The sequence below is a fragment of the Rattus rattus genome, chromosome 9, assembly GCF_011064425.1.
Source record: "Rattus rattus isolate New Zealand chromosome 9, Rrattus_CSIRO_v1, whole genome shotgun sequence".
NCBI lineage: Eukaryota > Metazoa > Chordata > Mammalia > Rodentia > Muridae > Rattus > Rattus rattus.
The window spans coordinates 6362846-6388983 of record NC_046162.1 but is presented as its reverse complement, the minus strand read 5'-3'; the positions used below and the strand labels follow the sequence as shown (position 1 = coordinate 6388983).

The 26138-nt window shown below is 46.0% G+C and overlaps 1 protein-coding gene across 2 annotated transcripts; it reads left to right on the top strand.

Moving 5' to 3' along the window:
• Nucleotides 1-25851, top strand: Gabrp (gamma-aminobutyric acid type A receptor subunit pi). Of its 2 annotated transcripts, XM_032912563.1 has the most exons (10): nt 1-161; nt 3714-3813; nt 4660-4778; nt 9205-9272; nt 10606-10823; nt 13932-14014; nt 19226-19363; nt 21545-21697; nt 22197-22384; nt 24276-25851. In XM_032912563.1, exons 2-10 carry the CDS (start codon nt 3761-3763, stop codon nt 24576-24578), a joined length of 1323 nt encoding a protein of 440 aa, XP_032768454.1. In that variant the 5' UTR covers nt 1-161; nt 3714-3760; the 3' UTR covers nt 24579-25851. The 2 variants fall into 2 exon arrangements, with proteins under 2 accessions (XP_032768454.1, XP_032768455.1); XM_032912564.1 differs by lacking the exons at nt 1-161; nt 22197-22384 and having other exon boundaries at nt 3562-3813; nt 21545-21704; nt 24283-24413.
• Nucleotides 25852-26138: the final 287 nt, after the last annotated feature.

Sequence of the window (26138 nt, the reverse complement as noted above, 5' to 3'; positions counted from 1 at the left end):
GCGGGCCACTTCATCAGAGAGAGGATGCATATCTAGATCCCTAGATCGGGGTCAGGACTGGGATGGAAAGGACCCTGGGGACCCGAAAGAGCATATCTTGTGTGAGAGTCCTGCCTGAGACCCGGAAGCACCTTCCATAATAGAGCCTCAACAACTGCCTGGTAAGGGAACTGCTGGCAGTCATCCCTGTGCTTGGAGAGAGGGCATGAAGGAGTTCCAGACGTGAGCCCTGCTGGGGTGGATGGGAGGGAAGGGAGGCAGGTCCGGAATTTGCTGGGCCCTAATTCTGCCTCAGGTCTTAGAGTACAGTGTGATGCCCTCTGCCAGAGGGGAGGAACGTAAGCATCAGGGAGGGTAAAACCACCCAAGAACAAGCGAGGGGCCCAGATGGGCACTCCCCTGCCTGGACTGCCTGGCATTGTGTGCCTCTCTACTGCCAGGCTAGACCCACAGGCACAAGGCACACCTTCATGATTTTCTTGGGTGGACCCAGGGCACTAAGACCTTTCCTCAACTCATGCCTGCCTGCCCACACATGACTCAAGACATGCTGAAGTGATGGGACAAGGGAACAGAGGTGACTGTGGATGAGGCCATGAGCATAGCAAGCTGGGCCTTCGAGGCATTTCTGTGATGGAGTGGAGGTGGGGATCCCCATCAGAATCACCTCTGCTTCTCAGAGCCAGGCTTGATTTTTAAAAATGCTACTGCCTCCCAGGTGACATTCAATTCCTGCATCTGACTTGTTCTTGCTGAGTGGTACCTTCCAGGGATGGGAGGAAGAGCTTCAGCTTGGCATTGCTTTTAAGCCAGTGAGATGACTAAATCCCCCAGCGGAAGGCATAGAACATAGAAGGGAATGAGAAGTGCCACTTATTGTTTGTGTTTATTCCCATTTGTCAGGTGGGAAAACAAGGCTGAAAAGGTTAACTATGACTCGGTTTGGTCTAACTCCAAAACCCAGGCTCTTCTCTACAAACAGACATGAGATTTTAGACAGAGAGGTTCAGCTATTGCAAGATGTCGCAATCTCCAGCTATCCTCTAGTGGTCTACGATCACCACTAAGCTCTGGGGCTGATCAAATTAACACGAACAACTCTGCAATCCCACCCTGGCTCTGTAGCATCCTCTTGAGGAGAGCTGGTGACTTGCCTTCTCATTACACCAAACATCCTGCTGCCTGGGCTCCTGATATAGGGTGGTGACAGGATGTGGGACTAATGGATTGCTCCCCTCTGATGGAGCATGAACCTTTCTGCTCACATATCTCTTGTCCCCACCAGACAGGACCTCCGCTGGTCACTTGTCTGGCTTATCAGAGACGCTCACTTAACTTTTAAAATGTTAAAGAGATGGAGGGTATGCAAGCCATTCCATGAACCCTCCTACTGTATCCAGGGGGCAAGAAGAGGACTAGGGACCAGGAAGAAGCACAAAAGCAAGCAAGCAAGCACGAATGCTGGTTTTACAGCTGATGTTTTCGTCCAGTGCTTTCCAGTGGCCATGAGCAAGCCTCCATTTCTTTTTCAGTCTTTACAGCCTCTGCCCCCAGCCACCCTTTTTCCACTGTGAAAAGGAACAGGATAGAGTATACAGAATTTGCCTGCCAAGATGGTCAGTGCCGACTTTATAAAAGTAAAATCTTTGAAAATAATTGGTAATAAGTAGATTGTGTGGCACGCAAGCATTTTTGCACGTTGCCAGTATGAGCGACCTGGCTGTTTTAAGGACTAGGGAGGCGGATCTATAGAAGCTGATATGGGAGGCTGCAGCTGCCTTAGGCAAGCGCTCCTTTCTGGTTGCTGTGGTTAAAGGAAAGACTCGGATCAGCCACTAACACTCAAGCTGCCCCTTACATGCTGTCTCAAAGCCTCAGCTCTCCTTGTAAATGAGAATCTAGGTCAAAGGTCTGTGAGGATTGGAGAGGGGCTTAGCTCAGGAAGTCGGTAAACAGCAGCTGTCCCACCCAGGTGGGAAAAAGTAACGACAAAGGACGAAAGTAACACCTTTCCCTTTTAATTTGTATGCATATATATGTGTACATTTATAAATATGCAGCAGTGACCACAGCAAAAGCACCCCAACTTCCCTTTCTAACTTTTTATGCAGACATGTGTGTGTTTGTAAATACAGGTGTATGTTGGGATAAAAACCATTGTCAACAATGATACCATCTGAGGTATGAGGCGGAAGAGAAGAAATGACAGAGGGACTTAGCATCTCCTTTGTTTTGTTTGTTTGTTTGTTTGTTTTGTTTTTTTGTTTTTGTTTTCTTTTTTTGGAGCTGAGGACCGAACCCAAGGCCTTGCACTTGCTAGGCAAGTGCTCTACCACTGAGCTAACTCCCCAACCCCTCTCCTTTGTTTTTTGAGCTAGGTCTTCTTCAATCAATTTCATTTCTTAAAGCAGTTTTAGGAATATTCTAAGATTGAGCTCCCCGTACATGTACGACTGTCCTGACTCTCAGCATCCTACACCATAGGGACATGTTTGTTCCCATCTATAAACATGCACATGGGCTGGAGAGATGACTGTGGTTAAGAGCACTGACTGCTCTTCCAGAGATCCCAGGTTCAAATCCCGGCACCCATATACACTGCGCCCTCTTCTGGCCTCCATGAGCACTGCATGCATATGGTGCATAGACTGGTGCATATGCTGGCAAAACAACCCACACACATAAAATACAAATAAGTCTTATAAAACTATACGTCTGCCCCGGTGTATGCTGCGATATACACCTCCGTCTTAATGAAGTTCTGTTCATCTTTATTTCTGTAATGAGCATGTATTGGTTTTGTCAAAAGTATGTTATGTAATAAATAAGTGGCTTAGTATGACCCAAAGCTCTGGATCTCTTAGACTCTAGAAAGACTCACCAGGGTTAGCACAGAGAAGTAAGTACCCAGAGTGGAATACCTGGGGAGGGGCCTGAACTTGAGGCCGCCACCCTGCCATGCCGCCAGCACAGCAGGTCCAAGACTGCTCTGTTAGCTGCCTCTGCTCTCCGAGGGATGTCTGATCCCACATCCCAGGGAGCCAGGCCTCTGGAGCATGTTGTTCAATGGTCCTCTTGTGCACACTGGCACACAGCAGTTGAATGGTGTCGGTACTCCATCGATCAGGTCTAGATTAGGAGGATGCTGAGCATCTTCAGGTCAAGGCAAACGCAGGCTACTACTGCCGTCCTGGAGAAAACAGACAAGGCAGCTAGATCCATTCAAACTCATTCCATCATCCATGGGTTAAATGTACTCTCCTTGAACCTGTTACCTCAATGTAAAGCAGGGATAAGCCTGCCCACTGCGCATGTGGAAGATTAGGTCAGAATACAACCGGACTGGTAGGCCTGGACTCTGGACTAAATAGGACAGTGTCCAGTCTGGTCAGTGTGAATGTGGAGCTGGAGGTGTTAGAACAAGGACACAATAAGGACAATGTGGGGCTCCTAAAATACCCAGACAAATATGTGCCATGGACTGGCTAAGGGTGCTATTTCTGCTGAACCATTGTATAAACTCCACCTACATCAGGGAGGGGTAAAAATATTAGCCTTCCAAATGACAGTGTACCTGGATGACACACAGGAAGCAGGTGTTAAACAAAAAGGTTGCAAAGAGGCTGCTCCCAATGCATGTTGGGAAAATACTGTGCCTAGCAACCCATGGAGACTGTGAGGCTGGAGGTAGGTACCCCATTTTGTCTCCCTAGGTGATTTCTTCCTTCAACCTCTTTGTGTGTGAATCAGCTCCTTCAATATGAGCTACAGCCTCTATTTGGCCTTCGTGTGTCTGAATCTCCTCGCTCAAAGGTGAGTGGCGCTACCTCAGAATGGCCCAGAGTGAACTGCTCTGGTATGGCCATGTGACAGAAAGGCTGGCAAGCATTTTCCGCTTGACTTATGACAAGCCGAAAACCAACCCCTTCTTTTCCCTAAAACATCAGAACAGTAAGACTTCTGTGCTTCATTCTATTTTAGAGAACAACTTTCTAAAATGGTCACGAATGAATGGACTTGTGTTTTTCCATAAGACCCTTGGTGAAAGGAAGTAGAAGAGATGGCTCAGTGGTTAAGAGTGCTTACTGTGTAATCAAGAGGACTAGAGTCCAAGTTCCAGTGCCCATGTAACAAGCCTAGTACCCCACAGACACCAGTAAATTTTGGGGCCTCTGAGTCAACTGATGAAAAGAGGAATTCTGGGGATTTCTATCTTCCGGCCTGGCCAAGAAAATTTGAGCCCCAGGTTCAAGGAGAGACCCTGCCTCAAAGAAATAGGTAGAGAGAAATAGAGAAAGGCATATGGTGTGCATGTGCGGGTACATATGCCTGTGCACACACACACATACACATACACATACATACACACACATATATATACATACATACATATACACACACAATCAATCAATCAATAAAAAGAAAAGATGCTGTCATGATAATTGGGTCTGCCAATTATCATGACAGTTTTCTCTATAGCAAGTGAGTAAGAAAATGGAAATACTAACTAGAAAACGTGAGATTTCTACTTAGGAAAGTTACTGTGTGAATGCACACACATACATACACACATATGAGAGAGGGTCAATTAAGCTCATGTCTATATATGTTTATCAATATTTGTACAACATAAGCATCAAAAGCCATTCTCTTTTCCAGGATGTGCATCCGGGGGAACCAGTTCAATGTGGAGGTCAGCAGAAGCGACAAGCTTTCCTTGCCTGGCTTTGAGAACCTCACTGCAGGATATAACAAATTCCTCAGGCCCAATTTTGGTGGTAGGTTATCCTTTGTGACCAGGACAGCAGTTCAAAAGGACGGACCCAGGGAGAAAACGCAGCGGAGGGCTTCAGGGGGCTCTGCTGACTCCACCCTGATCGGCAGCTGGTTTAGGAAGTGGGAAGGATGGATGAGAACATTTGCCTGTGGTTTTCTGTACTACCTTTACAAAACGCACTCTGCTCCCCCCCCCACACACACACCGGCAAGGTAGAGGTATGGTCTCCACCATTGTGGTGGCAACCCGTGACATTCTCTTCCTTCTCCCCTACTTCCACGTTCACGGTCCCAGGAACTCGCCATGGGCCACTAGCATTACCCACCAGCCTTCCTGCCTGTATACAGCCACCTATGATGGTCTCCCCTCATTTCCACCTGGATCTCCGCCTGGGTCATCTGCCTGCTCAGAATCTAAGCACTTGCCCCAGCCAGCAGCCTAGCCTGAAGTCCAGGAATTCCAGGCACTAGTCCACCTAGCCTCTGTCTGCCTGTCATTCTCTCTTCCCACGATATTCTGGGATAAGCCCCTAAAACGCCCACCAGCATCCTTACCCTCCTGGCCTCTGTGCCTTTCCACAGGCTGCTTCGCTGCCTTGAGTCACCCTTCCAACTTGCCTCCCTAGAAGCGTGATGTGAGTTTTCCATCCTGTCTTGGAGACAAGGCTACCTACCCTCCTCTGAAAGGCTCTTCCCAATTCCTCCACAGCCCACCCTCTTGTTTTGAGCACACCCCTGAATCGCACCATTTCCCTGACATATTGTACCTAGCTTTATGTCCCTGCCCCCCTGATTCTCTCCTCTGAGGGTGACAGTCTCTGGTCAGATGCAGGACAGCATGTGAATCCAAGTCCACTGGTGGTCAGATGACAGGGCAGACATTGTCTCTTCAAGGTATTTGTTGGTCTGTAAAGAGTAAGGGGAAAGAGAGAAGCTGGAAGGGCTCTCAGGCCACAAGGTGAGGAAAGGGGGTTGGGGGGGGGGCAAAGAAGTCCGGACAGAAGTCTCTTGAATAGGCTTGATGGTGGGAAAGCATTTGGGAAGGTCGCTAAAGTTCCTGAGAAAAACTGCCCAGCAGAGGACTCTGCCTCTGGGCATCCGTGATCACCCCTGCCTTAGTGTGCTACCATACATAGATTTCTCAATGGCTGAAGTCCATCCTTACCTGCCCAGCCTTGCAGCCCAGTTGCTGGCAGATTCCTCAGTACAGACACCAGGATCCTCAAGCACTCTTACCTGTTCAGCTGTAGATTTGGACAACGTCTGGTCCCACAGATAGGATCTGAAGCCTTCATGACAAGGACCTAGGTAGTCACCACACACCCTGGGTTCCCAGGCCTTACTACACACTAGCAACAAGCACATGCATCGAAAGAGCTTGCCCAGATCCATTTCTCTTGCTTCCTAGACCTCAAATCACTAAGTCCGTACATTACTCTTCGTGTTTGCGTGACGACAGGGGCCAGGAATGTTGGGCAAAGAGGTTACTCTGAGAGCAAGGCTCCTAGGGTGGGCTTAAGGGAATGTGAGGCCCAGTTCTATCTGAGGTGAATGAGCAGAGGCTTCTCACTTAAAAGGAGGGAAAGCACAACACCATGCCAGGTGGCATTGTGTATTCCATCTCCTAATGGAATCTGTCTTGCTGGGCACCCCATAAGCCCATAGATGTGCCCTTGCCTCCTGTAGTATTTGGGCACCCAGCCTCTTGGCAACCTTTGTCCTTGAGAGACAAAACCTCTGTAGTATTTTCTAGGGTAAAGCAAAGGTTTTCAAGTGGGTGCTTACACGCACTGCCCAGAAGCTGACTTTTGCCATTCTTCTAGGAGAAAGGTGCCCTCTGGTGGCACAGATTATTCATATAGTTTCAGGGGACGAAAGCAAGCTGGTTCTTAAAACAGCCAACTGTGACCAGGTCTGGACTAGGCTACTAGGGGGAGACTAAGCCCAAAACACCATGGAACTGTAATTCTGTGTGCTCTTCAACTGTGCAGTCTTCAGAGAGGGAAATCGAGTGGACTCACTGGTTTTCTTTTTCCTTTTTTAAAGATTTATTTATTTAATTTATGTATACAAGTACACTGTAGCTGTCTTCAGACACACCAGATCCCATAGATGGTTGTGAGCCACCATGTGGTTGCTGGGAATTGAACTCAGGACCTCTGGAAGAGCAGTCGGTGCTCTAACTGCTGAGCCATCTCTCCAGCCCCGACTCACTGATTTTCATGGTCCCCACTTCCACTGTAGGCGCTTAGCCTGTTTTGTTCAGCTATAGAGTAATGCCTGGACCTGGGTAATTTATAACAAACCCAAATGCATGAGCTTGTTGTCCAGTATTTAAATGCTGGCATTCAGCAATGGTTCAGTTGCCATATCATCCAATGGTAGAAGGTGGGAGTGCTGAAGAAGACAAAGGAGGGTTGAATTTACCCTTCCTGAATAGCGCCAATCATAGCCGTGAGGCTGGAACTCTCGTAGCCTAATTACTTCTTAAAGCTCCCACCTCTTACTGCATTTGCATATATTAAATTTCCACATAAGTTTGGGAGGGGACAAACATTGGGAATCAGAACAGCAAGTTATATATCATTTAGCAAACACACACACACACACACACACACACAAAATGGCAGAGAGCTTTAACAATGTGCTTGGGGGTCACACCACACCAACCCACCCACCCCCATCTTTTTTTCTGTCTCTCATCAGATCTTCTTAATGCAATGGCAAAAGGCCACCTAACACCACACCCTTCCACTGCCCTCAAAAATCTTCCCATTAACACTTACCTTACAATGGCATTGGCTCTAGAACTCCATTTCCAAATTCCTGCCTACATTCTATGGCTTGGTTTTCCGGGATTACTAATCCTTTAATTATTGGGTTGTTTTAACTGATTCTGACCAATTAGATGATTGGCTGTTTTGTTTTTGGTTTTGGTCTTGTTTTTTCTTAGTTTCTTTAGAATCCCATCTCTTCTCTGCCTGGTTTGTTGCCACAGTCTCCTGGGGCTCTCTCAGCTGTTGAATGTAACTGAGAGCTGCTTTATCCATTAACCTGGTGAGCAAAGTTGTCCCCTCCCCAACATTAACTGGGATTTCAGAAGAGAGTGGGAGGACTCTACTGACTGGGCGGGTATCAAAGCGTTGCAGGTGTGATGCCGGAGGCCGTGTGGGGGGAGTCATTTCTGAGAGTCCTGGAGGGACCAGGCAGGCACTGTGCATGCATTCCCTCATGCCGTCACTGGCCAAAGCACTGACACACCACTGATGTCACTGACCTCTTGCAGGTGGGAAAACTACAGTTCTAGAAGCTTCAGTAACTTACCCCTGATGACAGAGCTAGGAGATTTCAGAGCTGAGGTCTAAATTCACACGGTTCACTCTCTTGGGCCCCTCATCCACATCTCTCATTGAATGAGGAGGTTTGGCCTGGGTGGCCTCCTTGGCTTCTGAGAACAATGGCCCCTGTGCTCCAGTCTTCAGAACTAAAAATGGTCCTCAGTGGAGTCTTTCAATCTCCCTAAACCCCAGGCAGGACTGGGGCTCACGAAACCATGGTGACCTGGTTCAGGCGGGCTAAAACTTAGGGCTCCTAAGAGTGAAAGATGAGTCTGGGGCCAGTAGGAGCCTGGCTGTGAGCAGCCTTCCATGCCATCTTTACAGAGGGAGAGGGAAGTCATGTGTGTACAATCACGTGAATGGATCTCTGGTCCACTCTACACAATTGGCCCTCCAGACACTACAGGAAAAATCTTCCACATAAGAAGGACCTTACCACTAACTTCGTTAAAATATATACTAAGGGGCCAGGGAGCAGGCTCAAGGTGAAAGTGCTCGCCACACAGCCTGACTCCCTGAGTTCCGTTCCCCGAATCAACGTAAAAGCTGGAGATAGTGACACACATCTGTAATCCTGGCACCCCTATGGTGAGATGGGAGGTGGAAATAGACCTTTCAGAGCTCTCAGACCAGGGCAGCCTTGGGCTTGCTGTATAGCAACCATAATGAGAGAGGCCCTGCCTTAAAGCAAAGCAGAGATGAGAACCAACTCCCAGAGTGTGTGGCTCTCCCCAGCTCTCTCTTTCTCTCCGAAATAAGTAAATTAATCTTAAAACTTTTTAAAATACCCATTAATTAATAATGGTGCGACCTCTTTTATGAATCATGATGTCCCCTTGTAACTTTTTATATTTTTCATACCAAGTGGTTGCTCCTGGGAAGATAAAATTAATTTTCTTATTTTTATAGTTCGGATTATTTAAATATTTCTAATATGCTGGTATTGCTTTTATAATTTCTATAGTTTTGTTTCCAACCCACTAATGTAGGCTGCGGAGTCTGAAACGAGGCAGGGGTGCAATGGGTGGTTGGGAGGAGGAGAGCTTGCGTTTGTGTTTCTGTGTAAGTCTGGTGTTTGCTTCCTTCTCAGGTGACCCAGTTCGGATAGCGCTGACTCTGGACATCGCAAGCATCTCTAGTATTTCAGAGAGTAACATGGTAACCCAGTGCCACCTGCCACCCCCCACTCCCCAGAGAGTAACATGGTAACCCAGTGCCACTCCCCAACCCCCCACTCCCCAGAGAGTAACATGGTAACCTAATGCCATCCCCTCACCCCCACCCCCACTCCCCAGAGAGTAACATGGTAACCCAGTGCCACTCTCCAACCCCTCCCACCCCTCCACCCCCCCCCCCCCCGCACTCTCCAGAGAGTAACATGGTAACCCAGGGCCACCCCCCTGCTCCCTCTCCTTGCTTTCAGTGGTGATGTCCTTTCAAGTTACTCAGAAACAGAGTGGCAGATGCCAGAGCTCTGTCTTTTAAGCAGAGACCGTAGATGTTTATACAATGGGTTTCTGGGTGTCAGGAAGGGGACAGACTCAAAGGCCAGGAAGAAAGAAACTAGAAAAGGAAGTGAAGGATTGCCTGGAGAATAACAATGGAGAAAAAAGAATGAAATCATAGTCCAGAGAGGTCTGGAGTCCACACGGTCTTTTAGTCAAGGGCCAGCTGATCAAACTTAACAATGTAATGGCCAACTTGAGAGGAAGGACACAGAAAAGATGAAGCCAGGAGGAAGTCAGTTTGCAACCTAGGCTATCAAAATTCCACAAGACGGGCATCTAGAGTAAAACTCTTGTTGCCTTCAAACACCAGCCGCAGGTCTGTCCAGTGCTGCCGGAGGTATATAGCGGCTGTGTAGTCCTAGTCATCAGCTTAGTGATGACTGTGTTCTCGGGCAGTGCAGCTCTTATGTCATACGATAGTAGGACAAGATTCTGAAAGTGGGCCTTGACAGTATGTCTTAGTTAGGGTTTTATTGCTATAAACAGACACCATGACCAAGGCACTCTTGTAAGGGCAACATGTAATTGCGGCTGGTTTACAGGTTTATAAGTTCAGTCCATTATCATCAAGGCAGGAGCAGGGCAGCACCCAAGCAGGCATGGTGCAGGAGGAGCTGAGAGTTCTACATCTTCATCTGAAGGCTGCTAGCAGAATATTGGCTTCAGGCAGCTAGGATGTCTTACAGCCCACACCCACAGTGACCCACCTACTCCAACAGGGTCACATCTTCTAATAGTGCCACTCCCTGAGCTGAGCATATACAATCACACAGAAGGAGGTATTATCTAAAATAAATAATGCACTTTGTTATTTCATTGCTGCCAATGAGTATCTCGCCAGTAACTTAATTCACCAAGAATAATATGTGCATATAGAGAGCATATATAACGGGAGGGAGGGGAGTGAAACTTGGCCCCTTTCATTCTGTTTTTGGGGTCTCCCTAATTGTGCCCATCATTTGCATTCCTGGCTTTCCCCCTAGGACTACACAGCCACCATATACCTCCGACAGCGCTGGACCGACCCACGGCTGGTGTTTGAAGGCAACAAGAGCTTTACTCTAGATGCCCGCCTCGTGGAGTTCCTCTGGGTGCCAGACACTTACATTGTGGAGTCCAAGAAGTCCTTCCTGCATGAAGTCACGGTGGGAAACAGGCTCATCCGCCTCTTCTCCAATGGCACAGTCTTGTATGCACTCAGGTGAGCAGGCGTCTGGGAGTCTGGGGTTGGAGGGAAAGACTCATGTAAATGACACATATATCCTGGGTACTTGTGACCAGTGCCAAAGCGGTGAGTCCCTATTCCTCACAAATTCCTCTGCTTTATACCCCAGTGCCACTCAGAAGGGCCTCTCTCGGTACATCCGGGCTACCGAGCACCTTCTAGCTGCTAGGTGCCAGGCCCCAAGCAGGAGACCCAGGAAGAGCTGAGTAAGACAAGCCAGGCCCCTGAGAGTACAGACTTGTTAAACAAAGGACATATCTGGTGCCAGGACCCAAGCTGAGTCGTCGTTTGCAGGTTGATGGTTAGGGATAATGTTAAAATATGCTTTCACTGGGTTATGAACTGAACCTTTAAAGGTGAGGAAAGATAGCCGAAAGAGAAGAAAGGTGGCTGGAAAGCTAGCGCGGTGGTGGTGGGGGATCTGAGTTCAAAAACCTGTGTAAAAGGTGAGCCTAGGGCATGCATCTAAAAGCCCAGTGCTGAGGAGTAGGGGCAGGTAGAAAAATCCTAGGGCTTTCTAACCATTCAGTTTAGTCCTACCACTCACTTAAATGCAGAGTAGGCATGACAACCCCTGTCCATTTGGCCTTTGGGTGATAGAGACAGGATCTCTAGAGAAATGTCTGGCTAATCTACCTAAACCCGTGAGACCCAGGTTCACTAAGAGACCCTGCCTCAGTACAGAAGATAGAGAGTGATTGAGGGAAATACTCAACCTCTCATCCTCTCTCTGTCTCTGTCTCTGTCTCTGTCTCTGTCTCTGTCTCTCTCTCTCTCTCTCTCTCTCTCACACACACACACACACACACAGGACAGGAGGTGGGAGAAGAGGAGGAGGGAGGGAAGACAAGGAAGAGACGTGAGCAAGCAGAGAAGTCTATATTAGGAATTCGTCTGTCACGGGGCTCAGTAGAGCAAGGTATCTCTACATGGCATCTCTGCATATCTGAGACATGTTTGTGCAAAGAAGCAAAGTGTGAATCCCAAAGACTCTACCTACTTGCAGCTACAGGCCACCTCTCTAGATTGCCAAGATCTAATGTTCCCTCTGTCTCCTGGATTCCCCTCAATGGTTGGAACAGGAAAGAGGCTCTCTGGGTACTGTGGAAGGAAGCCTATACAAATGATTTATCCTGTGCAAGGGCTGTGCACATTTGGACTTTCTGAGTCCCTGGGGAGCAGAGCAAGTATTAAGTAAGAATGGACTGACCTTTAATCACAAGAAGGACCTGAAGTTATAAACCAGGGACTGAGCTAGCAGATAAATAGCATTTCTGGGCATGCCTCAGCAAAACTGACATTTTACAGAGACCAGCCCAATCCCCAACCCCTCTTTCAAGAAACCTACTTCTCCTTTGATTTCCAGTCTGCATTTTTTCCCCAAACTTCCATGGGAACCTGTTTGCACAGGAAGCGTGTACATGTACATTTGTGTGCCTGGGGGTGTGCATCCACTGTGTGTTACTGCATATGGAACAATTAACCAGTAAATCATGGTTGATGAGGAACCTGCTACTGTACTTCTGTCCTAAACAGCGCTGTGAACTTAGGCAAGTTACGAGACCTTCAGGTTCCCTAACAGCTAAACAAAAGCAATAGCAGTTAGTATAGAGAACTATTCAAAGGGTTAATGCATGTGACGTCCTCGGCACAGAAATTGACTTGCAGTAAGCAACCTCTTATTCTCTGCCTCCCCTAAGGGGATGTAGAGCACCATCGAGTTGAATGCTGTGCCATGAACACATCTGCCTCTAGAGTACCCAAGCACTGTACTTCATCAAACCCAGGACCTAGTAAAAATGAGTGAATATTAAAAAGGAAGATTAAAAACCTGCCTTTTAAAAATCTCTACCGTGAGGACTTCACTAATGTCTGTTTTAGTTGAGCACACTTAGATGAACCCAGGAGCCATGAGCTGTAGTAGCCGGTGTCTTCTGAGTTCTCTATATCTCGATGCCAGCAAGGAGCCAAGAGACCAGGACTCTTGTCGGGGCTCTGACTCTCAGAGCCTTGTGGGTGTAAGCAAGTCCAGTGATCACTGCTCCAGCCCTACAAGGGGTTACCATGAAGATTACGCTGAAAACTTAAGTTCAAAAGCATTCCCAGGAAGAGGAAGTGGACACCAAGTCCTAGTCCTAAACAGGAAGCTACTTGTAATTGACAGCTGTTGGGCGAGGGGAAAATCATTTTCTCCAGTGCAGTGATGCTGGATATGTCAACCATACCCCCGAGTAGCCTTCATGCTTCAGAGTGATTAGTCCATGCGAAACAGGTTCCGTGTGTGGTTTGTTTGGTTTGGTCTTACCAGTGTGCTTTTCTGTTGTCATTTTGGTTTGGATTTGGGGTATTTGTTTGTTTGAGGGGGTGTGTGTGTGTGTGTGTGTGTGTGTGAGAGAGAGAGAGAGAGAGAGAGAGAGAGAGAGAGAGAGAGAGAGAGACAGAGAGGGACAGAGACAGAAAGAGACAGACAGAGAGACAGACAGAGAGAGAGACAGACAGACAGACAGACAGAGAATGTGAGGTTGGGTATGTAGGAAGTGAAGAGAGAAGGAAAAAAGTGATCAAAATATACTATATGAAAGAAAACTTAATCTGAATTTTAAAAAGCATGCCCAGAAAGCTGAAGAGATGGCTCAGCCCTTGTTGCTCTGCCAAAGGACCTGGGTTCGAGTCCCAACACCCATAGTGTGGCTCACAACCATTCCTGGTGCCAGTTGCAAAGGACTCAATGTCCTTATACACATAAAATACATTGACTAAAGCTAAAACTATATTTTTAAATGTCCTCAACATATTGGAGAATGAGTCTGTTCTGTCATGTTGTGGACTTTTTGCCTCTGAGCGGCCAGCATTCCAGCTTCTTCCAGTCTGGATCTAGTTCTAACTGAGTCTGACGAGTGCTGTGGAGCACAGAAAACCTCAGGAATGTTTGGATGCAGGCTCTAAGCCGCATGTCCCCATAAGAGTCTGAGAGAAAGTTGTCTTGAGGCGGCCCTCCATCACTACTGTGAACTTTGGTTCTTCTGACAGAACTCTTTCTGAGCCGGCTTATTTGTCTGTTTGTTTTTCTTTTCTTTCTTTTAGAATCACAACAACAGTTACATGTAACATGGATCTGTCGAAATACCCCATGGACACACAGACCTGCAAGTTGCAGCTAGAAAGTTGTGAGTATACATCCTGAAGAAGGCCCCAGGTGACTTTCCTGAGTGACTTCCGTCTTTTTTTTGCAGGGTACCCCATATCTATGACTGGTCTTTGTTCGTGTTGATCCACAATGGATTGAGCCATTCAACCTGTAGTTCCAGGCAGAGTCAGATTCTCCTCAAAGGCAAACAGCAACATTGTATCTTTGAGGGGAATCTCTGGTACTATTGTGCATTAGTACCAAATGTCTCCAGTTGTAAGTAGAGAGATAAGGGAAGAAGATACTTTAACATAGCTGATTGCGTAGGTCCTGGTCAGCAAACTGAACTCATCTGCCAAATCTCGCCCATGGCCCATTGCTGGAAATACAGTTGTGTTATAGACAGAGATGCCCACTGGTTTGCAGATTGCCTGTGGCCACTTGATGTCACACTGTTATAACAGAACTAAGCATTTGGAACAGAGTCTGTGGTCCACAAAACCTAAAATAATAACGTTCTTCATCATTACAGAACTGTTAGGAGCCTCAAGAGCTAATTCCCTGTCAAATTTTAAGGACTGTATCATCTCCCAGACTTACATAACCATAGAACCTTGCTTCATGAGTATTTGTAGAAAACATCTTGATGAGACTAGATCTAAGCTAGATATTTATCCAGCTTAGGCTACTTACCCTCAGAGGATCTGGGATTCCAGATGTGTTCTCGTTGAATCATTCTATGGCTATGACGTTAGTCCACATACCCACTTTTGCTCTACCAAAACCAAATCAACCTTAGGTCCCAATGGAAGCTGATGCAGAAGTCCTGGACTTCACCAATCCCCTTTCCAATTGTTACTAAATATGCCTCCTTACCCTCAGGCTGCCAGAGGCCTCAAAAGGTTTCTTTTCTTTTTCTTAATGGAGATTCACTGTGGCCTCCAGCCACACCTTGCTACTCCACTGCAGAGGAAGTAGGGAAGCTAGTTGGAAAATGACTGTAGGAGGGACAGCTAATGTGATGATCTCAATCTGCCTTTGCCCTGTCACCTTGATCAAACCACTTTTCCATTTACAACCATGAAAATAATAATTAATAATAGAGCTCATTTCCTGATAGTATCATTGCGTCCACATGCCAGGCACTGCCATAAATACCTTCCAAACAAAACTGCAAGTGTTGTTTTCCTACCTTAGGATTACAGAAATTAAGAGTCATCACCATTTATCATCTTTCTAAAGGAACCTGAGAGGAACACTGGGAATCTAGAGGAATCTAGAGGAATCTAGAGGAACACTGGGGCTAGAGCCCAGGTAGAGGGGCGGGGCAATTCCGAGGACTCTGCTATTGGCTAGCAAAGCCCATGAGAATTTTGTTATGTGCCTTGTTTACGATCTGTGGTATACATTTTCCTAGAGTATATCATTATGTGGTTTTTAAGGAATCTTGTGGAATCGCTAGGTTTTCTAGTACCCATTGATAATCATCATATTTCCCAGACTGAGGGACCATGTGACATTTGTTTGGGATTCCCAAGTCCTGCCAAAAAGTAAGCTGAACTACAATGTGACTGTCAGACAGCAGACCCAAGTTTCCTCCTATTGGTTTCTTAGGAGCAAGGCCAGTGTTTTCTTTTCCTCTGTGTCTTAAGGAAAATATTTTGACTCAGTCTAATACTTCAGCTCTGCATATTTTCCCACTAAATTCTCCGACTAATCTGGATGTCTGATGGAGTCCCACCTGCCTATCCTCTGTTAGTCCATCCATTCAACAACTGCCCGCCTGTTCTGTGTTAAACACAGTGGTCAATGATCGAAATCCAAAGATAAAATAATTCACCCACCGTCAAGAAGTCCACCCCCTTACAGAGAACCCAGGACTTAAAATAATTCCGAAAGACTTGAGTGATAACCGGAAAAGGTAATGGCGCCATGGGAGCCTCTGAAATCAGAGGAGGGATCGGCTCCAGCTAGCTGAGAGGCCAAAAGGGAGGCACAGTACCACAAGAACCAAGGAAGAGCAAAGGTTAGTGAGGAGAACAAAGAGGAGTTGGGGCGTGGTGGGGGTGGGGCGGGAGGGACCTTTTCCCTGCCTCGAATGGGAAAGGCCCTGGCTCAGTCCCCAGCTCTAGGGCAGAAAAGCCAAATACTCAAAGCCATCACTGATGCTGATAATGGAGCTGCACCCACCATGGGCACGAGAACTTACTTGGTGCACATAAAGCTTCGTAAAGCGCTGAGAGTAAACGGGCATCTAAATTACAGCCCGGGAATGTCCTAGAATGGAAAATGGGGGTTCACGCCAAATGGGTGTAGGGCAAATCAATTCCTTGGGATGCGTAAGCAATCTCCCTTGTTCCTTAAGTAAGCTTCTCTGAATAGCCACCAGGTTGGGGCACCTTTCTTAGGGAGATAGTGCCACCGCTATGACTCATTAAGGCAAGCCCTGGGGACCACTGGATACTCTACACGTAAGGGCACAAGTGGGCAACTCCAGGAGAGAACCATTATGAGGAAAAAGCCATTCTTCAGACGTACACATTTAATTAAGGACTTAGGCAGATTAATTACTCTATTGATTCAGTGCATGCAAACCCTTCTCGAAGCAATGCAGCTGTTTGGTGGCAGAAGACGACTTGAGGTTGTCAAAAAGAAAAGCCATTCCCTCGCAGCGCAGGAGAAATAATTGCCTTCCATGTGTCACGACTGGGCTCATCCCAAATCCCAGGAGCGAGATTCTCCAGGCGACTTCAGCGCTCGGCGTGCACAGACAGAGGAAGCTTCCACGGAATGCTTATTAGCAGGCATTTAGATATTAAAAAAGAACTCAGTAAGATGCACGCGCGCGCGCACACACACGCACAGACACACACACAGACACACACACACACGCGCACACAGACACACACACATACACACACATATACACACACACACACACACACACACACACCACATATCCACTGAAGAAAAGAACTTATATCATCTTAATTGCCCACATTCACTCAGGGACAAAAGATGGTTATAAATAAAAAGCTGTGAGTCTCTACTAGGAGTGAAACCAAGTACCCTGGTAGGAACTTGCACTCCTCACCTTCACAGAGCTGTCTTCATTCCTTTGAGGTCCCGAGCTAATTTCAATGGCTACCTTCCATTCAGCTTTGGATGATTCCAAAGGGACAAGCACAGCTTCACCTGGAAGTCCTCGTGGCACTCAGGTGTCACGAGATAATGCCTACTGGATATTGACTCTGTCACGATGCTTCTTAGCACAGCATTGGTACCAACACCAGCATCCTATCTCAGTAGCCTTTGAGGCAATGGCAGGCAGGAGCTGTTTGTGTTTACGGCCACAGGTGGGCAACATCACCAGTCATGTGACATTAGCTAATGAGTCTCAGCGGAATGGAAAAAGTAACAGAACCAGGCTCATTCAGTCACCTTCTATTAATCAGGTTTATTAGTCTATAATTTATGCACCATAAAATTCACTTTTTTTTTTTTTTTTTTTAGAAAGAGGAGGTGGGGGTGTTGTGTATCCTTGGCTGTCTTAGAACTTGCCCTGTAGAGTAGGCTGGCCTCAAACTCAGAGAACCTCCTGCCTCTGCCTCTCAAGTGCTGGGATTAAAGGTGTGCACCACCCCTGCCCAGATAAATTCACCCATTTTTAATTTACTCATGATTCAAAGTTTTCAGTAAAATTACCAGCGTGTGTGGCCATTGCCAGGTTGCATTGTGGGAACATTCCTGTCACTTTCAGAGATCCCTTGTGCCTATCGTGAGCACCCCAGTTTCCTACCACCACTTCCAGGTACACTAACTTACATTCTGCTGATGTGAATTTTTCTCTCCTGAACAGCTCATATACGTAAGACCAATACGATACGTTCCCTTTTGCGTCTGGCACTTTCCACAGAATGCAGTGGCCTGTCATTGGTACCTCATTCCCTTTGATTGCTCTGTACTGCTTCTTTCCAGCTTTTCAGTGGTTGGGCTCTTGGGTTATTCCCACATCTGGCCACTGTAGCTAATGCTGCCATGAACATGTCTGCACGATTCTTTCTGTGACTGGCACTTTGTTCCTTAAGTAAATACCTAGGAATGGTGTTCTGATTCAAATGATACCCTTATTATTTAGGGTTTTAGGAAGTCATTTTGCTTCCTAAAAGTGGTTATATATCTTACACTCCCATCCATGATGACCTTGTATGTGGTTTTGCTTTGCATTTTTCTAGTGACTGATGCCATTCTCTCTCTCTCTCTCTCTCTCTCTCTCTCTCTCTCTCTCTCTCTCTCTCTCTCTCTCTCTCTCTCTCTGTAGTAACTATGCACATCTTCTCAACCAGGACTAGAGATCAACAGTGTTGCAAGGCACTCAGAAATTGCTTACCAAGTAACAGACACTGAAATTATTTTACCACCATCCATGAGCTTTGGGATTACTTCCTGAGTGAAGCACAGTGCTGGGTTTTGTCTCTTACTTGTGTGTATCCTGAGAGAGTTAAGAAACCCCTTAGAATCTGAGCATTTGTGCATAGAATGGGCAAAGGACTCATCAAGTCTAAGGTGCAATAGATCGTGAATAAGCATAATCTTTAGGAGAAAAATGCAAGCTCTGCTTCACACACATGAAGTAATAGTAAGATCCAGTACAATTTCAGACACGTGAAAACAAAAGTCCATCTTAAATCTGAAGAAACACAGAGAGGTCTACCTTAGGATTGTGAGAGCATGAGAGAGGTGTTGTATGTCGTGTAAGGGCTTATAAAAGGTAACTGTTGTCCGTGCCATCAACGGATATTGGTAAAGCTAATGTTTATCAAAAGCACATATTGACAGATATTCATACAGTGGCTGGTTACAAGCTGTCTTAGTTTTGCATTTATGCTAATGGGAAATAGGAACAGACTACTTCCAAAGTCCCAGGGAACATTATCGGAGCTTAGACTGCTCTGAAAGGCAGAATCTAGCATGAGTCTCCTTGTGATAATATGCTTTGTAAGTGTCATTTAGTAGTGAAAGACGCCATTTTTTATCATCTGCCAGGTTTTATGAATGCTTATAATAGAACTACTTCTCAACCAGCAAAGGATTTCACTGTGCAGTGCCTGAGAATCCTTGCCAGCTTTTGCATGGCGTGCTCCTTCAGACTTAATAGAACCAGAGAAAGTCTTGCTGGTAGATTTCCCAAACCAGCTCAGTCTGAGGTATCCTTGCACTGACTGGGGTTCCCTCTCCTCTCCTCTGCCAGGGGGATACGATGGCAATGACGTGGAGTTCTCCTGGCTAAGAGGGAACGATTCGGTACGTGGACTGGAAAACCTGCGCCTTGCTCAGTACACCATCCAACAGTATTTCACCCTGGTCACCGTATCCCAGCAGGAGACAGGTAACTCTTACGACCCATCACATGGAATAAAAACTCCTTAGAGAAAGGGCTGGAGAGATGCCTCACAGGTTAAGATCACTGACCACTCTTCCAGAGGTCCCATGTTCACTTCCTAGCACCCATGTCAAGGCTCACAACTGTCAACTGTCTGTAACTCCTTTTCCAGGGGAGTCAATATGGGACCTGGTCTTGTGTGCACGCCTCACTCAGGGTTGACAGGGTCTGCTGGAGAGTAAATCTCTGGGCCAGCACTGATGTTTCCCCAATCATCTTTCTGGGATTTTCTGACTGCTCAAATGCAGCATTTCCTTATACATAAAAGTCACTCATGTCTCTAATGAGAACACCGGTCACTTTAATAACGTGCTCCCCGGTGAAGAAGACAACAGCAATACCATGCGATCACCTAGTTACCGATAAATCGCCTAGTTACCAATAAATCGCCTAGTTACCGATAAATCGCCTAGTTACCAATAAATCGCCTAGTTACCGATAAATCAATCACCTAATTACCGATAAATCAATCACCTATTACCGATAAATCACCTAGTTACCGATATTACTGATTCATCATGTACAGAGCTGGATCTCTGGGAGTTGCTGGCTTTAAGTGGGTGTTTTCTAAATGGCACAATTTTCTTCTTGGTTCCTCCTGGTCAAGTTAGGAATATTTTGTTGCATCAATATCTGTAATCTTTGAAACCTTGTACTTCAGTTGAATCTAGATGACCTTAAAAATCAAAACCAGGCTGGAGAGATAACTTGACAGTTAAGAGCACTGTCTGCTCTCCCAGAGGTCCTGAGTTCAAATCCCAGCAACCACATGGTGGCTCACAACCATCTGTAATGAGATCTGATGCCCTCTTCTGGTGTGTCTGAAGACAGCTACAGTGTACTTATATATAATAAATAAATAAATCTTTTTTTTTTTAAAATCAAACCACGCCTAGAGAAAAGACAAGAAGGGAAGCTACAGCTCCCTACTGATATCCCCACATGTAATGTGTGTACACTGGCCATTTCCTAAGTATGATCCTGCAGTGATACCTCCAATATCAACAAAAATTAAAGTATAGGGGCTGGGTGTGTCACTCAGTCAGTAATGTGCCTACCTCGTAAACATGATGAGGAAAAAGGCTGGGCGCACCAGAAAGGCAAAGACTTTGTAGCTCCCTGGCCAGCCACCTAGCCTACTTGGCAAGCTCCAGGCCAGGACAAGATCCTGTCTCAAACAAAAAGCTAGATGGTGCCAGAGCAACAACAGCAAAGATTGCCCTCCCTCTGGTCTCCACAGCATTCGCACACGCACATACACATGCATGCACGCAAAAACTAAATTATATTTAATAGGCCTGCTCTACAGTAGTCTTGAAAACACTGGGCGTCTTAAATAATCTTCATTAACCAGGGATTTATTAACAACTTACCTTCTGAATGCAAGACTGAGAAATGTGAGGTTTGCCCCCCTTGGGTTCAGTCTAGTGAGCTAGATGTTAGGAAAATCAGTTCTCTGGGAACCCCAATGGAGGAGTTAGGGGAAGGACTGAAGGAGCTGAAGGGGTTCGCAACCCCATAGGCAGAACAACAATATGAACCAACCAGACCCCCAAAGCTCTCAGGGACTAAACCACCAACCAAAGAGTACACGGGCATGGACCCATGGCTCTAGCCGCATATGTAGCAGAGGATGGCTTTGTCTGGCATCAATAGGAGGGGAAGCTCTGGGCCCTGTGAGGGCTTGATGCCCCAGCATAGGGGAATGATAAGGTGGTGGGGCAGGTGGGTGGATGGGTAGGAGAGCATCCTCGGGGAGGCAGGAGGAGGGGAGTGGAATGGGGGTGTTTTTGGAGGGGAAACCTGGAAGGGGGATACCATTTGAAATGTAAATAAACAATAACCAGTAAAACAAAAGAAAATCAGTGCTCATGGTGCTGAAGGAATTCTTTGATAAAGAAAAGCATATGGAGAAAAACATGAGTGCTGGGGTCAGGTAGCAGCAGCCCTGTAAATCCCATGCCAGGCAACGTCGAGGTCCTTTTCGGTAACCAGAATGGCAGTTCGTAGTTGACTAGAGTTTGGTACTGGAAGACTTAACGTGATTGTGATTTCACTAAACATTTCAAGGGCCAGGTGTTCCTCCGCATGAACAGACAGGATTTCTTATCTCATTTGCACTCTCAGGAAACTATACGCGGTTGGTTTTGCAATTTGAGCTTCGGAGGAACGTCCTGTATTTCATTCTGGAAACCTACGTCCCTTCCACCTTCCTGGTGGTGTTATCCTGGGTCTCCTTTTGGATCTCTCTCGAGTCGGTTCCTGCGAGAACCTGCATTGGTAAGCAGTGCCTGTAGGCAATGACTAAGAACTAGGTGAATCTGGTGCTTTTCTATCGATATTTTCCTTGATGGTTGGGGGCCATTAAAAGAGCTAGTGTCTTGAGAAATTCCTTTGCACAGAGAGAAGAATGGATACAGAGAGAGAGAAAGATAGCGTCAGGAGGATTGTCTTTTTAAATGTGTTTTATAGTGACAGAAGAGAAGAGCTTGTGAGCCAACAGTCCATTGGTTACTTTATGGATTTGATCGCCCATCTCTAAAAGAAGACAGGAGATGCCATGTTTAGAAAGCTATGTCACTTGTGTATCTGCTCAAGATGAATAAATCAATCCAATTCCAGAAGGTCACAGACTCTTTAAAATGAGATCTGTACTTTCCTGAGTCCTGTCCTCATCTTGCTCCCGAGTGGAGCCAACCAGCCAGATGACAGAGGTCAGGGCCGGGGGAGAGAGTGTCAATGGAACACCAGTGTGAAACATTCCTACTTGTTTCCCCAGGAGTGACAACGGTGTTGTCCATGACAACGCTGATGATCGGCTCCCGCACATCCCTACCCAACACCAACTGCTTCATAAAGGCCATTGATGTTTACCTGGGGATTTGCTTCAGCTTTGTGTTTGGGGCCTTACTGGAGTATGCAGTTGCTCACTACAGCTCCTTACAGCAGATGGCAGTCAAAGATAGGGTAAGGAGTTCGAGGGGCGGGCGTTGTCTCTGGTCCATTGCTTGGATGGACATGCACTAGTCTGAAGAGGTCATTGGGGTTTGGTTGCCTTTATTCTAATGAATCTTATCCCTACTAAGGTAGGCACATTTGGAAGTCAAGGTGCCCCTTGACCTATGTTGTCCTTTTCACCCAGTGAGATAGGATATCAGACTTTAATTTTTTAGCAGAAAACTGTTATTCATATGCAACATGAAGGGCAAGCATCTAAAAAGCCCAATATCAGGGGCTGGAGAGATGGCTCAGCGGTTAAGAGCACCGGTTGCTCTTCCAGAGGTCCCGAGTTCAATTCCCAGCAACCACATGGTGACTCACAACCATCTGTAATGGGATCTGATGCCCTCTTCTGGTGTGTCTGAAGACAGCTACAGTGTACTCACATAAATAAAATAAATCTTTAAAAAGCCCAATATCAAAGTAGACATGCTTAGATGTTCACACACTTCAGATCAACATAGAGTTGCTACTTAACTCTTTTCATGATGTTTTATATTCTTAAATTACGTTAAGTAGCAGGTTATCAAAAACCATATGTGGGAGAAAATACTTTGTAACAAAATCCCAAAAGACAAGGAGAGTAGAGGGTAGAGTTGGCAGTCTAACCCCGAACCTCTTTGCTCCAGTGTGATGTATTGTTTTCCTCACACAGTAAGCAACAGGAGACCCTATTAACTATTACTCTTTTTTTTAAATAATTATTTATTTTATGTATATGAGTATACTGTAGACACTTCAGACACACCAGAGGAGAGTATTGGATCCCATTGCAGATGGTTGTGAGCCACCATGTGGTTGCTGGGAATTGAACTCAGGACCTCTGGAAGAGCAGTCGGTGCTCTTATCCACTGAGTCATCTCTCCAGCCCCAACTATTAGTCTTTATAGCCCCAGTAGACCCCGGGGGTTATTTGGAGACTAAGTTTAATCGATATTAGCATACCGAAGCTCATACAAACAAACAAACAAAAATAATAGGAATCAGGTTTGGAAAAGTGTCACCTTAAGCAGTGTGCTGGGACCACGAGGATCCAAGAGTGAAGATGCAACAGAGGAACCAATGACTTTGTCATTGTTTTTGGCCATTGTGACCAATCCAAGGACCAAAGACAAAGAGCATGTGTACCAGCCAGTACAGAACGTGGATTTCCTGTGTTTTCTGCTGTACAGGCTTCCCTAATAGCACATACAGATCCAGACATGCCAGATTGACAGGTGAGGGTTGGAGAATTCCCAAGATCCTCTATGGAAGACACCAGTATGCACCCCCCCCTCCCATGCCTGTGCATGTAACAATAAATGCACTGTGGGCTATATGCTATTTTCTTCACATCTGAGCATCTCAAAATTCAGGAAAATGATGCCATCATTCTCCTTATTTTATACTTGAGAAGTTTGTTCTCCAAGCAGTGAAGCAACCCAGCCGAGACCCCACATTCTCTGTCATCTGCCCCTTGTTGGCTGGTGGAATGTTCCTGATTTGCAGGGAGCATCACTGTGTCTTTGTGTGTAGCAAAGATCACACGACACAATGGGATTATAATGTCTTTCATAATCTCTTCTCTCTGGAACAGACTAGAACCTTACCGAATACCTAGTAGGTGCATTGCAGGGTTTTACGCCGCCTAATCTTCCCCCTTAGTCTCATAAAGGAACAAGCAATATCATTAGCATGTTGCAGACAAGGATCTGCATCGCACTTTAAAGCGATCTAGGTAACTAAAATTTCAAATAGTAACAGACTGATTGAGATTTAAGCCCAGGTCTGCCACCTTCACAGCACACTGTTCTTCGCAATGCCATCTGTGTACCTCACTGTATCCTGTCTTCTGAGCTAACTGTTGTCTATGAACCAGGGGCCAGCGAAGGACTCAGAAGAAGTCAATATCACCAACATCATCAACAGCTCCATCTCCAGCTTTAAACGAAAGATCAGCTTCGCCAGCATTGAAATTTCTGGCGACAATGTCAACTACAGCGACCTGACGATGAAAGCCAGCGACAAGTTTAAGTTTGTCTTCCGAGAAAAGATCGGCAGAATCATTGATTACTTCACAATTCAAAATCCCAGCAACGTGGATCGATATTCCAAACTACTGTTTCCTTTGATTTTTATGTTGGCCAATGTATTTTACTGGGCATACTACATGTATTTTTGAGATGCCATTGAACTCTTGCATGGCATGTGTCTTTAACAGAATAACAACGATGTTCAGGGTAGTCCAGGACATGTGTGTGCACTTCAGCTTAGAAATGGGCTAACGTAACGATTATTCAAAGTTGTGTAGAAGTCCTAGTGTGACCAGATTCTATAGTAGAGTCATTATGAAGCGAGCCTTTCTTCTTCAAGTTTGGACAGAACCACCTTCCACAGAACCCAAGATTGCAAACCTACTCAGAGTTAGTATCAGGTGCATAAGTTTTGAAACTTATTCTAGAATTCCTAATACAGGATGCTGCCACGAAGACTTGCTGGGTCAAGTCTCTTAGCCTAGTCACCTTGACTCCACATACTAGCTAGGTACCGAGTAGACCAGAGTACTCTGTCAACCGCTCATCTCCGTTGACCTGTTGACCAAAATGTTGGGGAACATTTTACCAGTGGCAAATGTCCTGTTTCCTTCCAGGAGGAGCTTTCATCCCTGGGCTCCAGTGACCAGGCAGGAGTGATCTCTATTCCATAAGGAGCTGGAGTACCCAGATATAAATAGCTTATCTTAAATAGATACCTTTCCCCCAACCTTTCTAGCTGAACTGCTTTGAGTGGCTTATCCTGAGTGAGCAGCTGACCACTGGCCCTGAACAGTCCCGACTGTTCTGCATTGCACAACCCACATGAGCTGTCTCTTCTGAGTTCAGCCAGACTCACCCTGACCTAGGAGCTCATGTGTGCCTCTCTCCCTCTTGCTCCACAAGAGTCGCCTATCCAAGGTTCTAATTCCGCCTCAATTATTTCAAAGACTCTTGCCATCTTCAGTTCTTTAGCCTCCTTTTCTAACGAACCCTCAGCTTTCCCTGTCCTTTCTACACCAACACAGAACTTTAGATGGTCTTTCCTTTCATGTCCGTCAGCCATGGGCTCTCCTTCCCATGATCATGGTTCTGCTCATAATTCCATCTCCGTGAGCTTGATTGCCTGGCGCTTAGCAAATGTTCCTGTTCAGAATTCTCTATGTTCATTGGAGTACACCCTTGAGCTAGGTGTAGTTACACTATTAGAGTTCTTAGTAAAATCTCTTTGTATTTTGTATCTGTCATATGCGTTCCTAAGGGGTGGGGTTAGGAGAGGGGGAAATGTGGTTGAGTGATTCAATCATATTTGTGATTTTTTTTTATAAAAATGTTTAAAACATAACTTCACCGAGGCCTCATTTAAGCTACTGAATAATGCAAATTGTAAATATGTGGAACTATAAAAATAAATACATCGTACGAGCTACTGAGTGGTAATTGCAGAAGAATGTGAACACATCCCAAATACAAAAGATAGTATAATGCTAATTAATCCTCACATCCCTCCATGTTCATGTTCCCTCCCACCCCAGACAGCACACGTGCACATTCACACACCAGGAGAAGAAATACAATTTTTAGTATGAGAGTATATTTTGGGAGAAAGGCAACCTTTAGATTTTAGAGCCATTGGAATTCTTAATAAAAACTGCGAATTCCTTACATCTGTCCCACATATTCTGCCTATGCAGAGTATTATCTATACA

Coding starts and splice junctions, on each gene's coding strand:
- Gabrp (XM_032912563.1), top strand. CDS start 3,761: ATGAGCTACAGCCTCTATTTGGCCTTCGTGTGTCTGAATCTCCTCGCT. Junction 19,364..21,544: donor CGTATCCCAGCAGGAGACAG/GTAACTCTTACG, acceptor TTGCACTCTCAG/GAAACTATACGCGGTTGGTT. Junction 22,385..24,275: donor AGATGGCAGTCAAAGATAGG/GTAAGGAGTTCG, acceptor TCTATGAACCAG/GGGCCAGCGAAGGACTCAGA.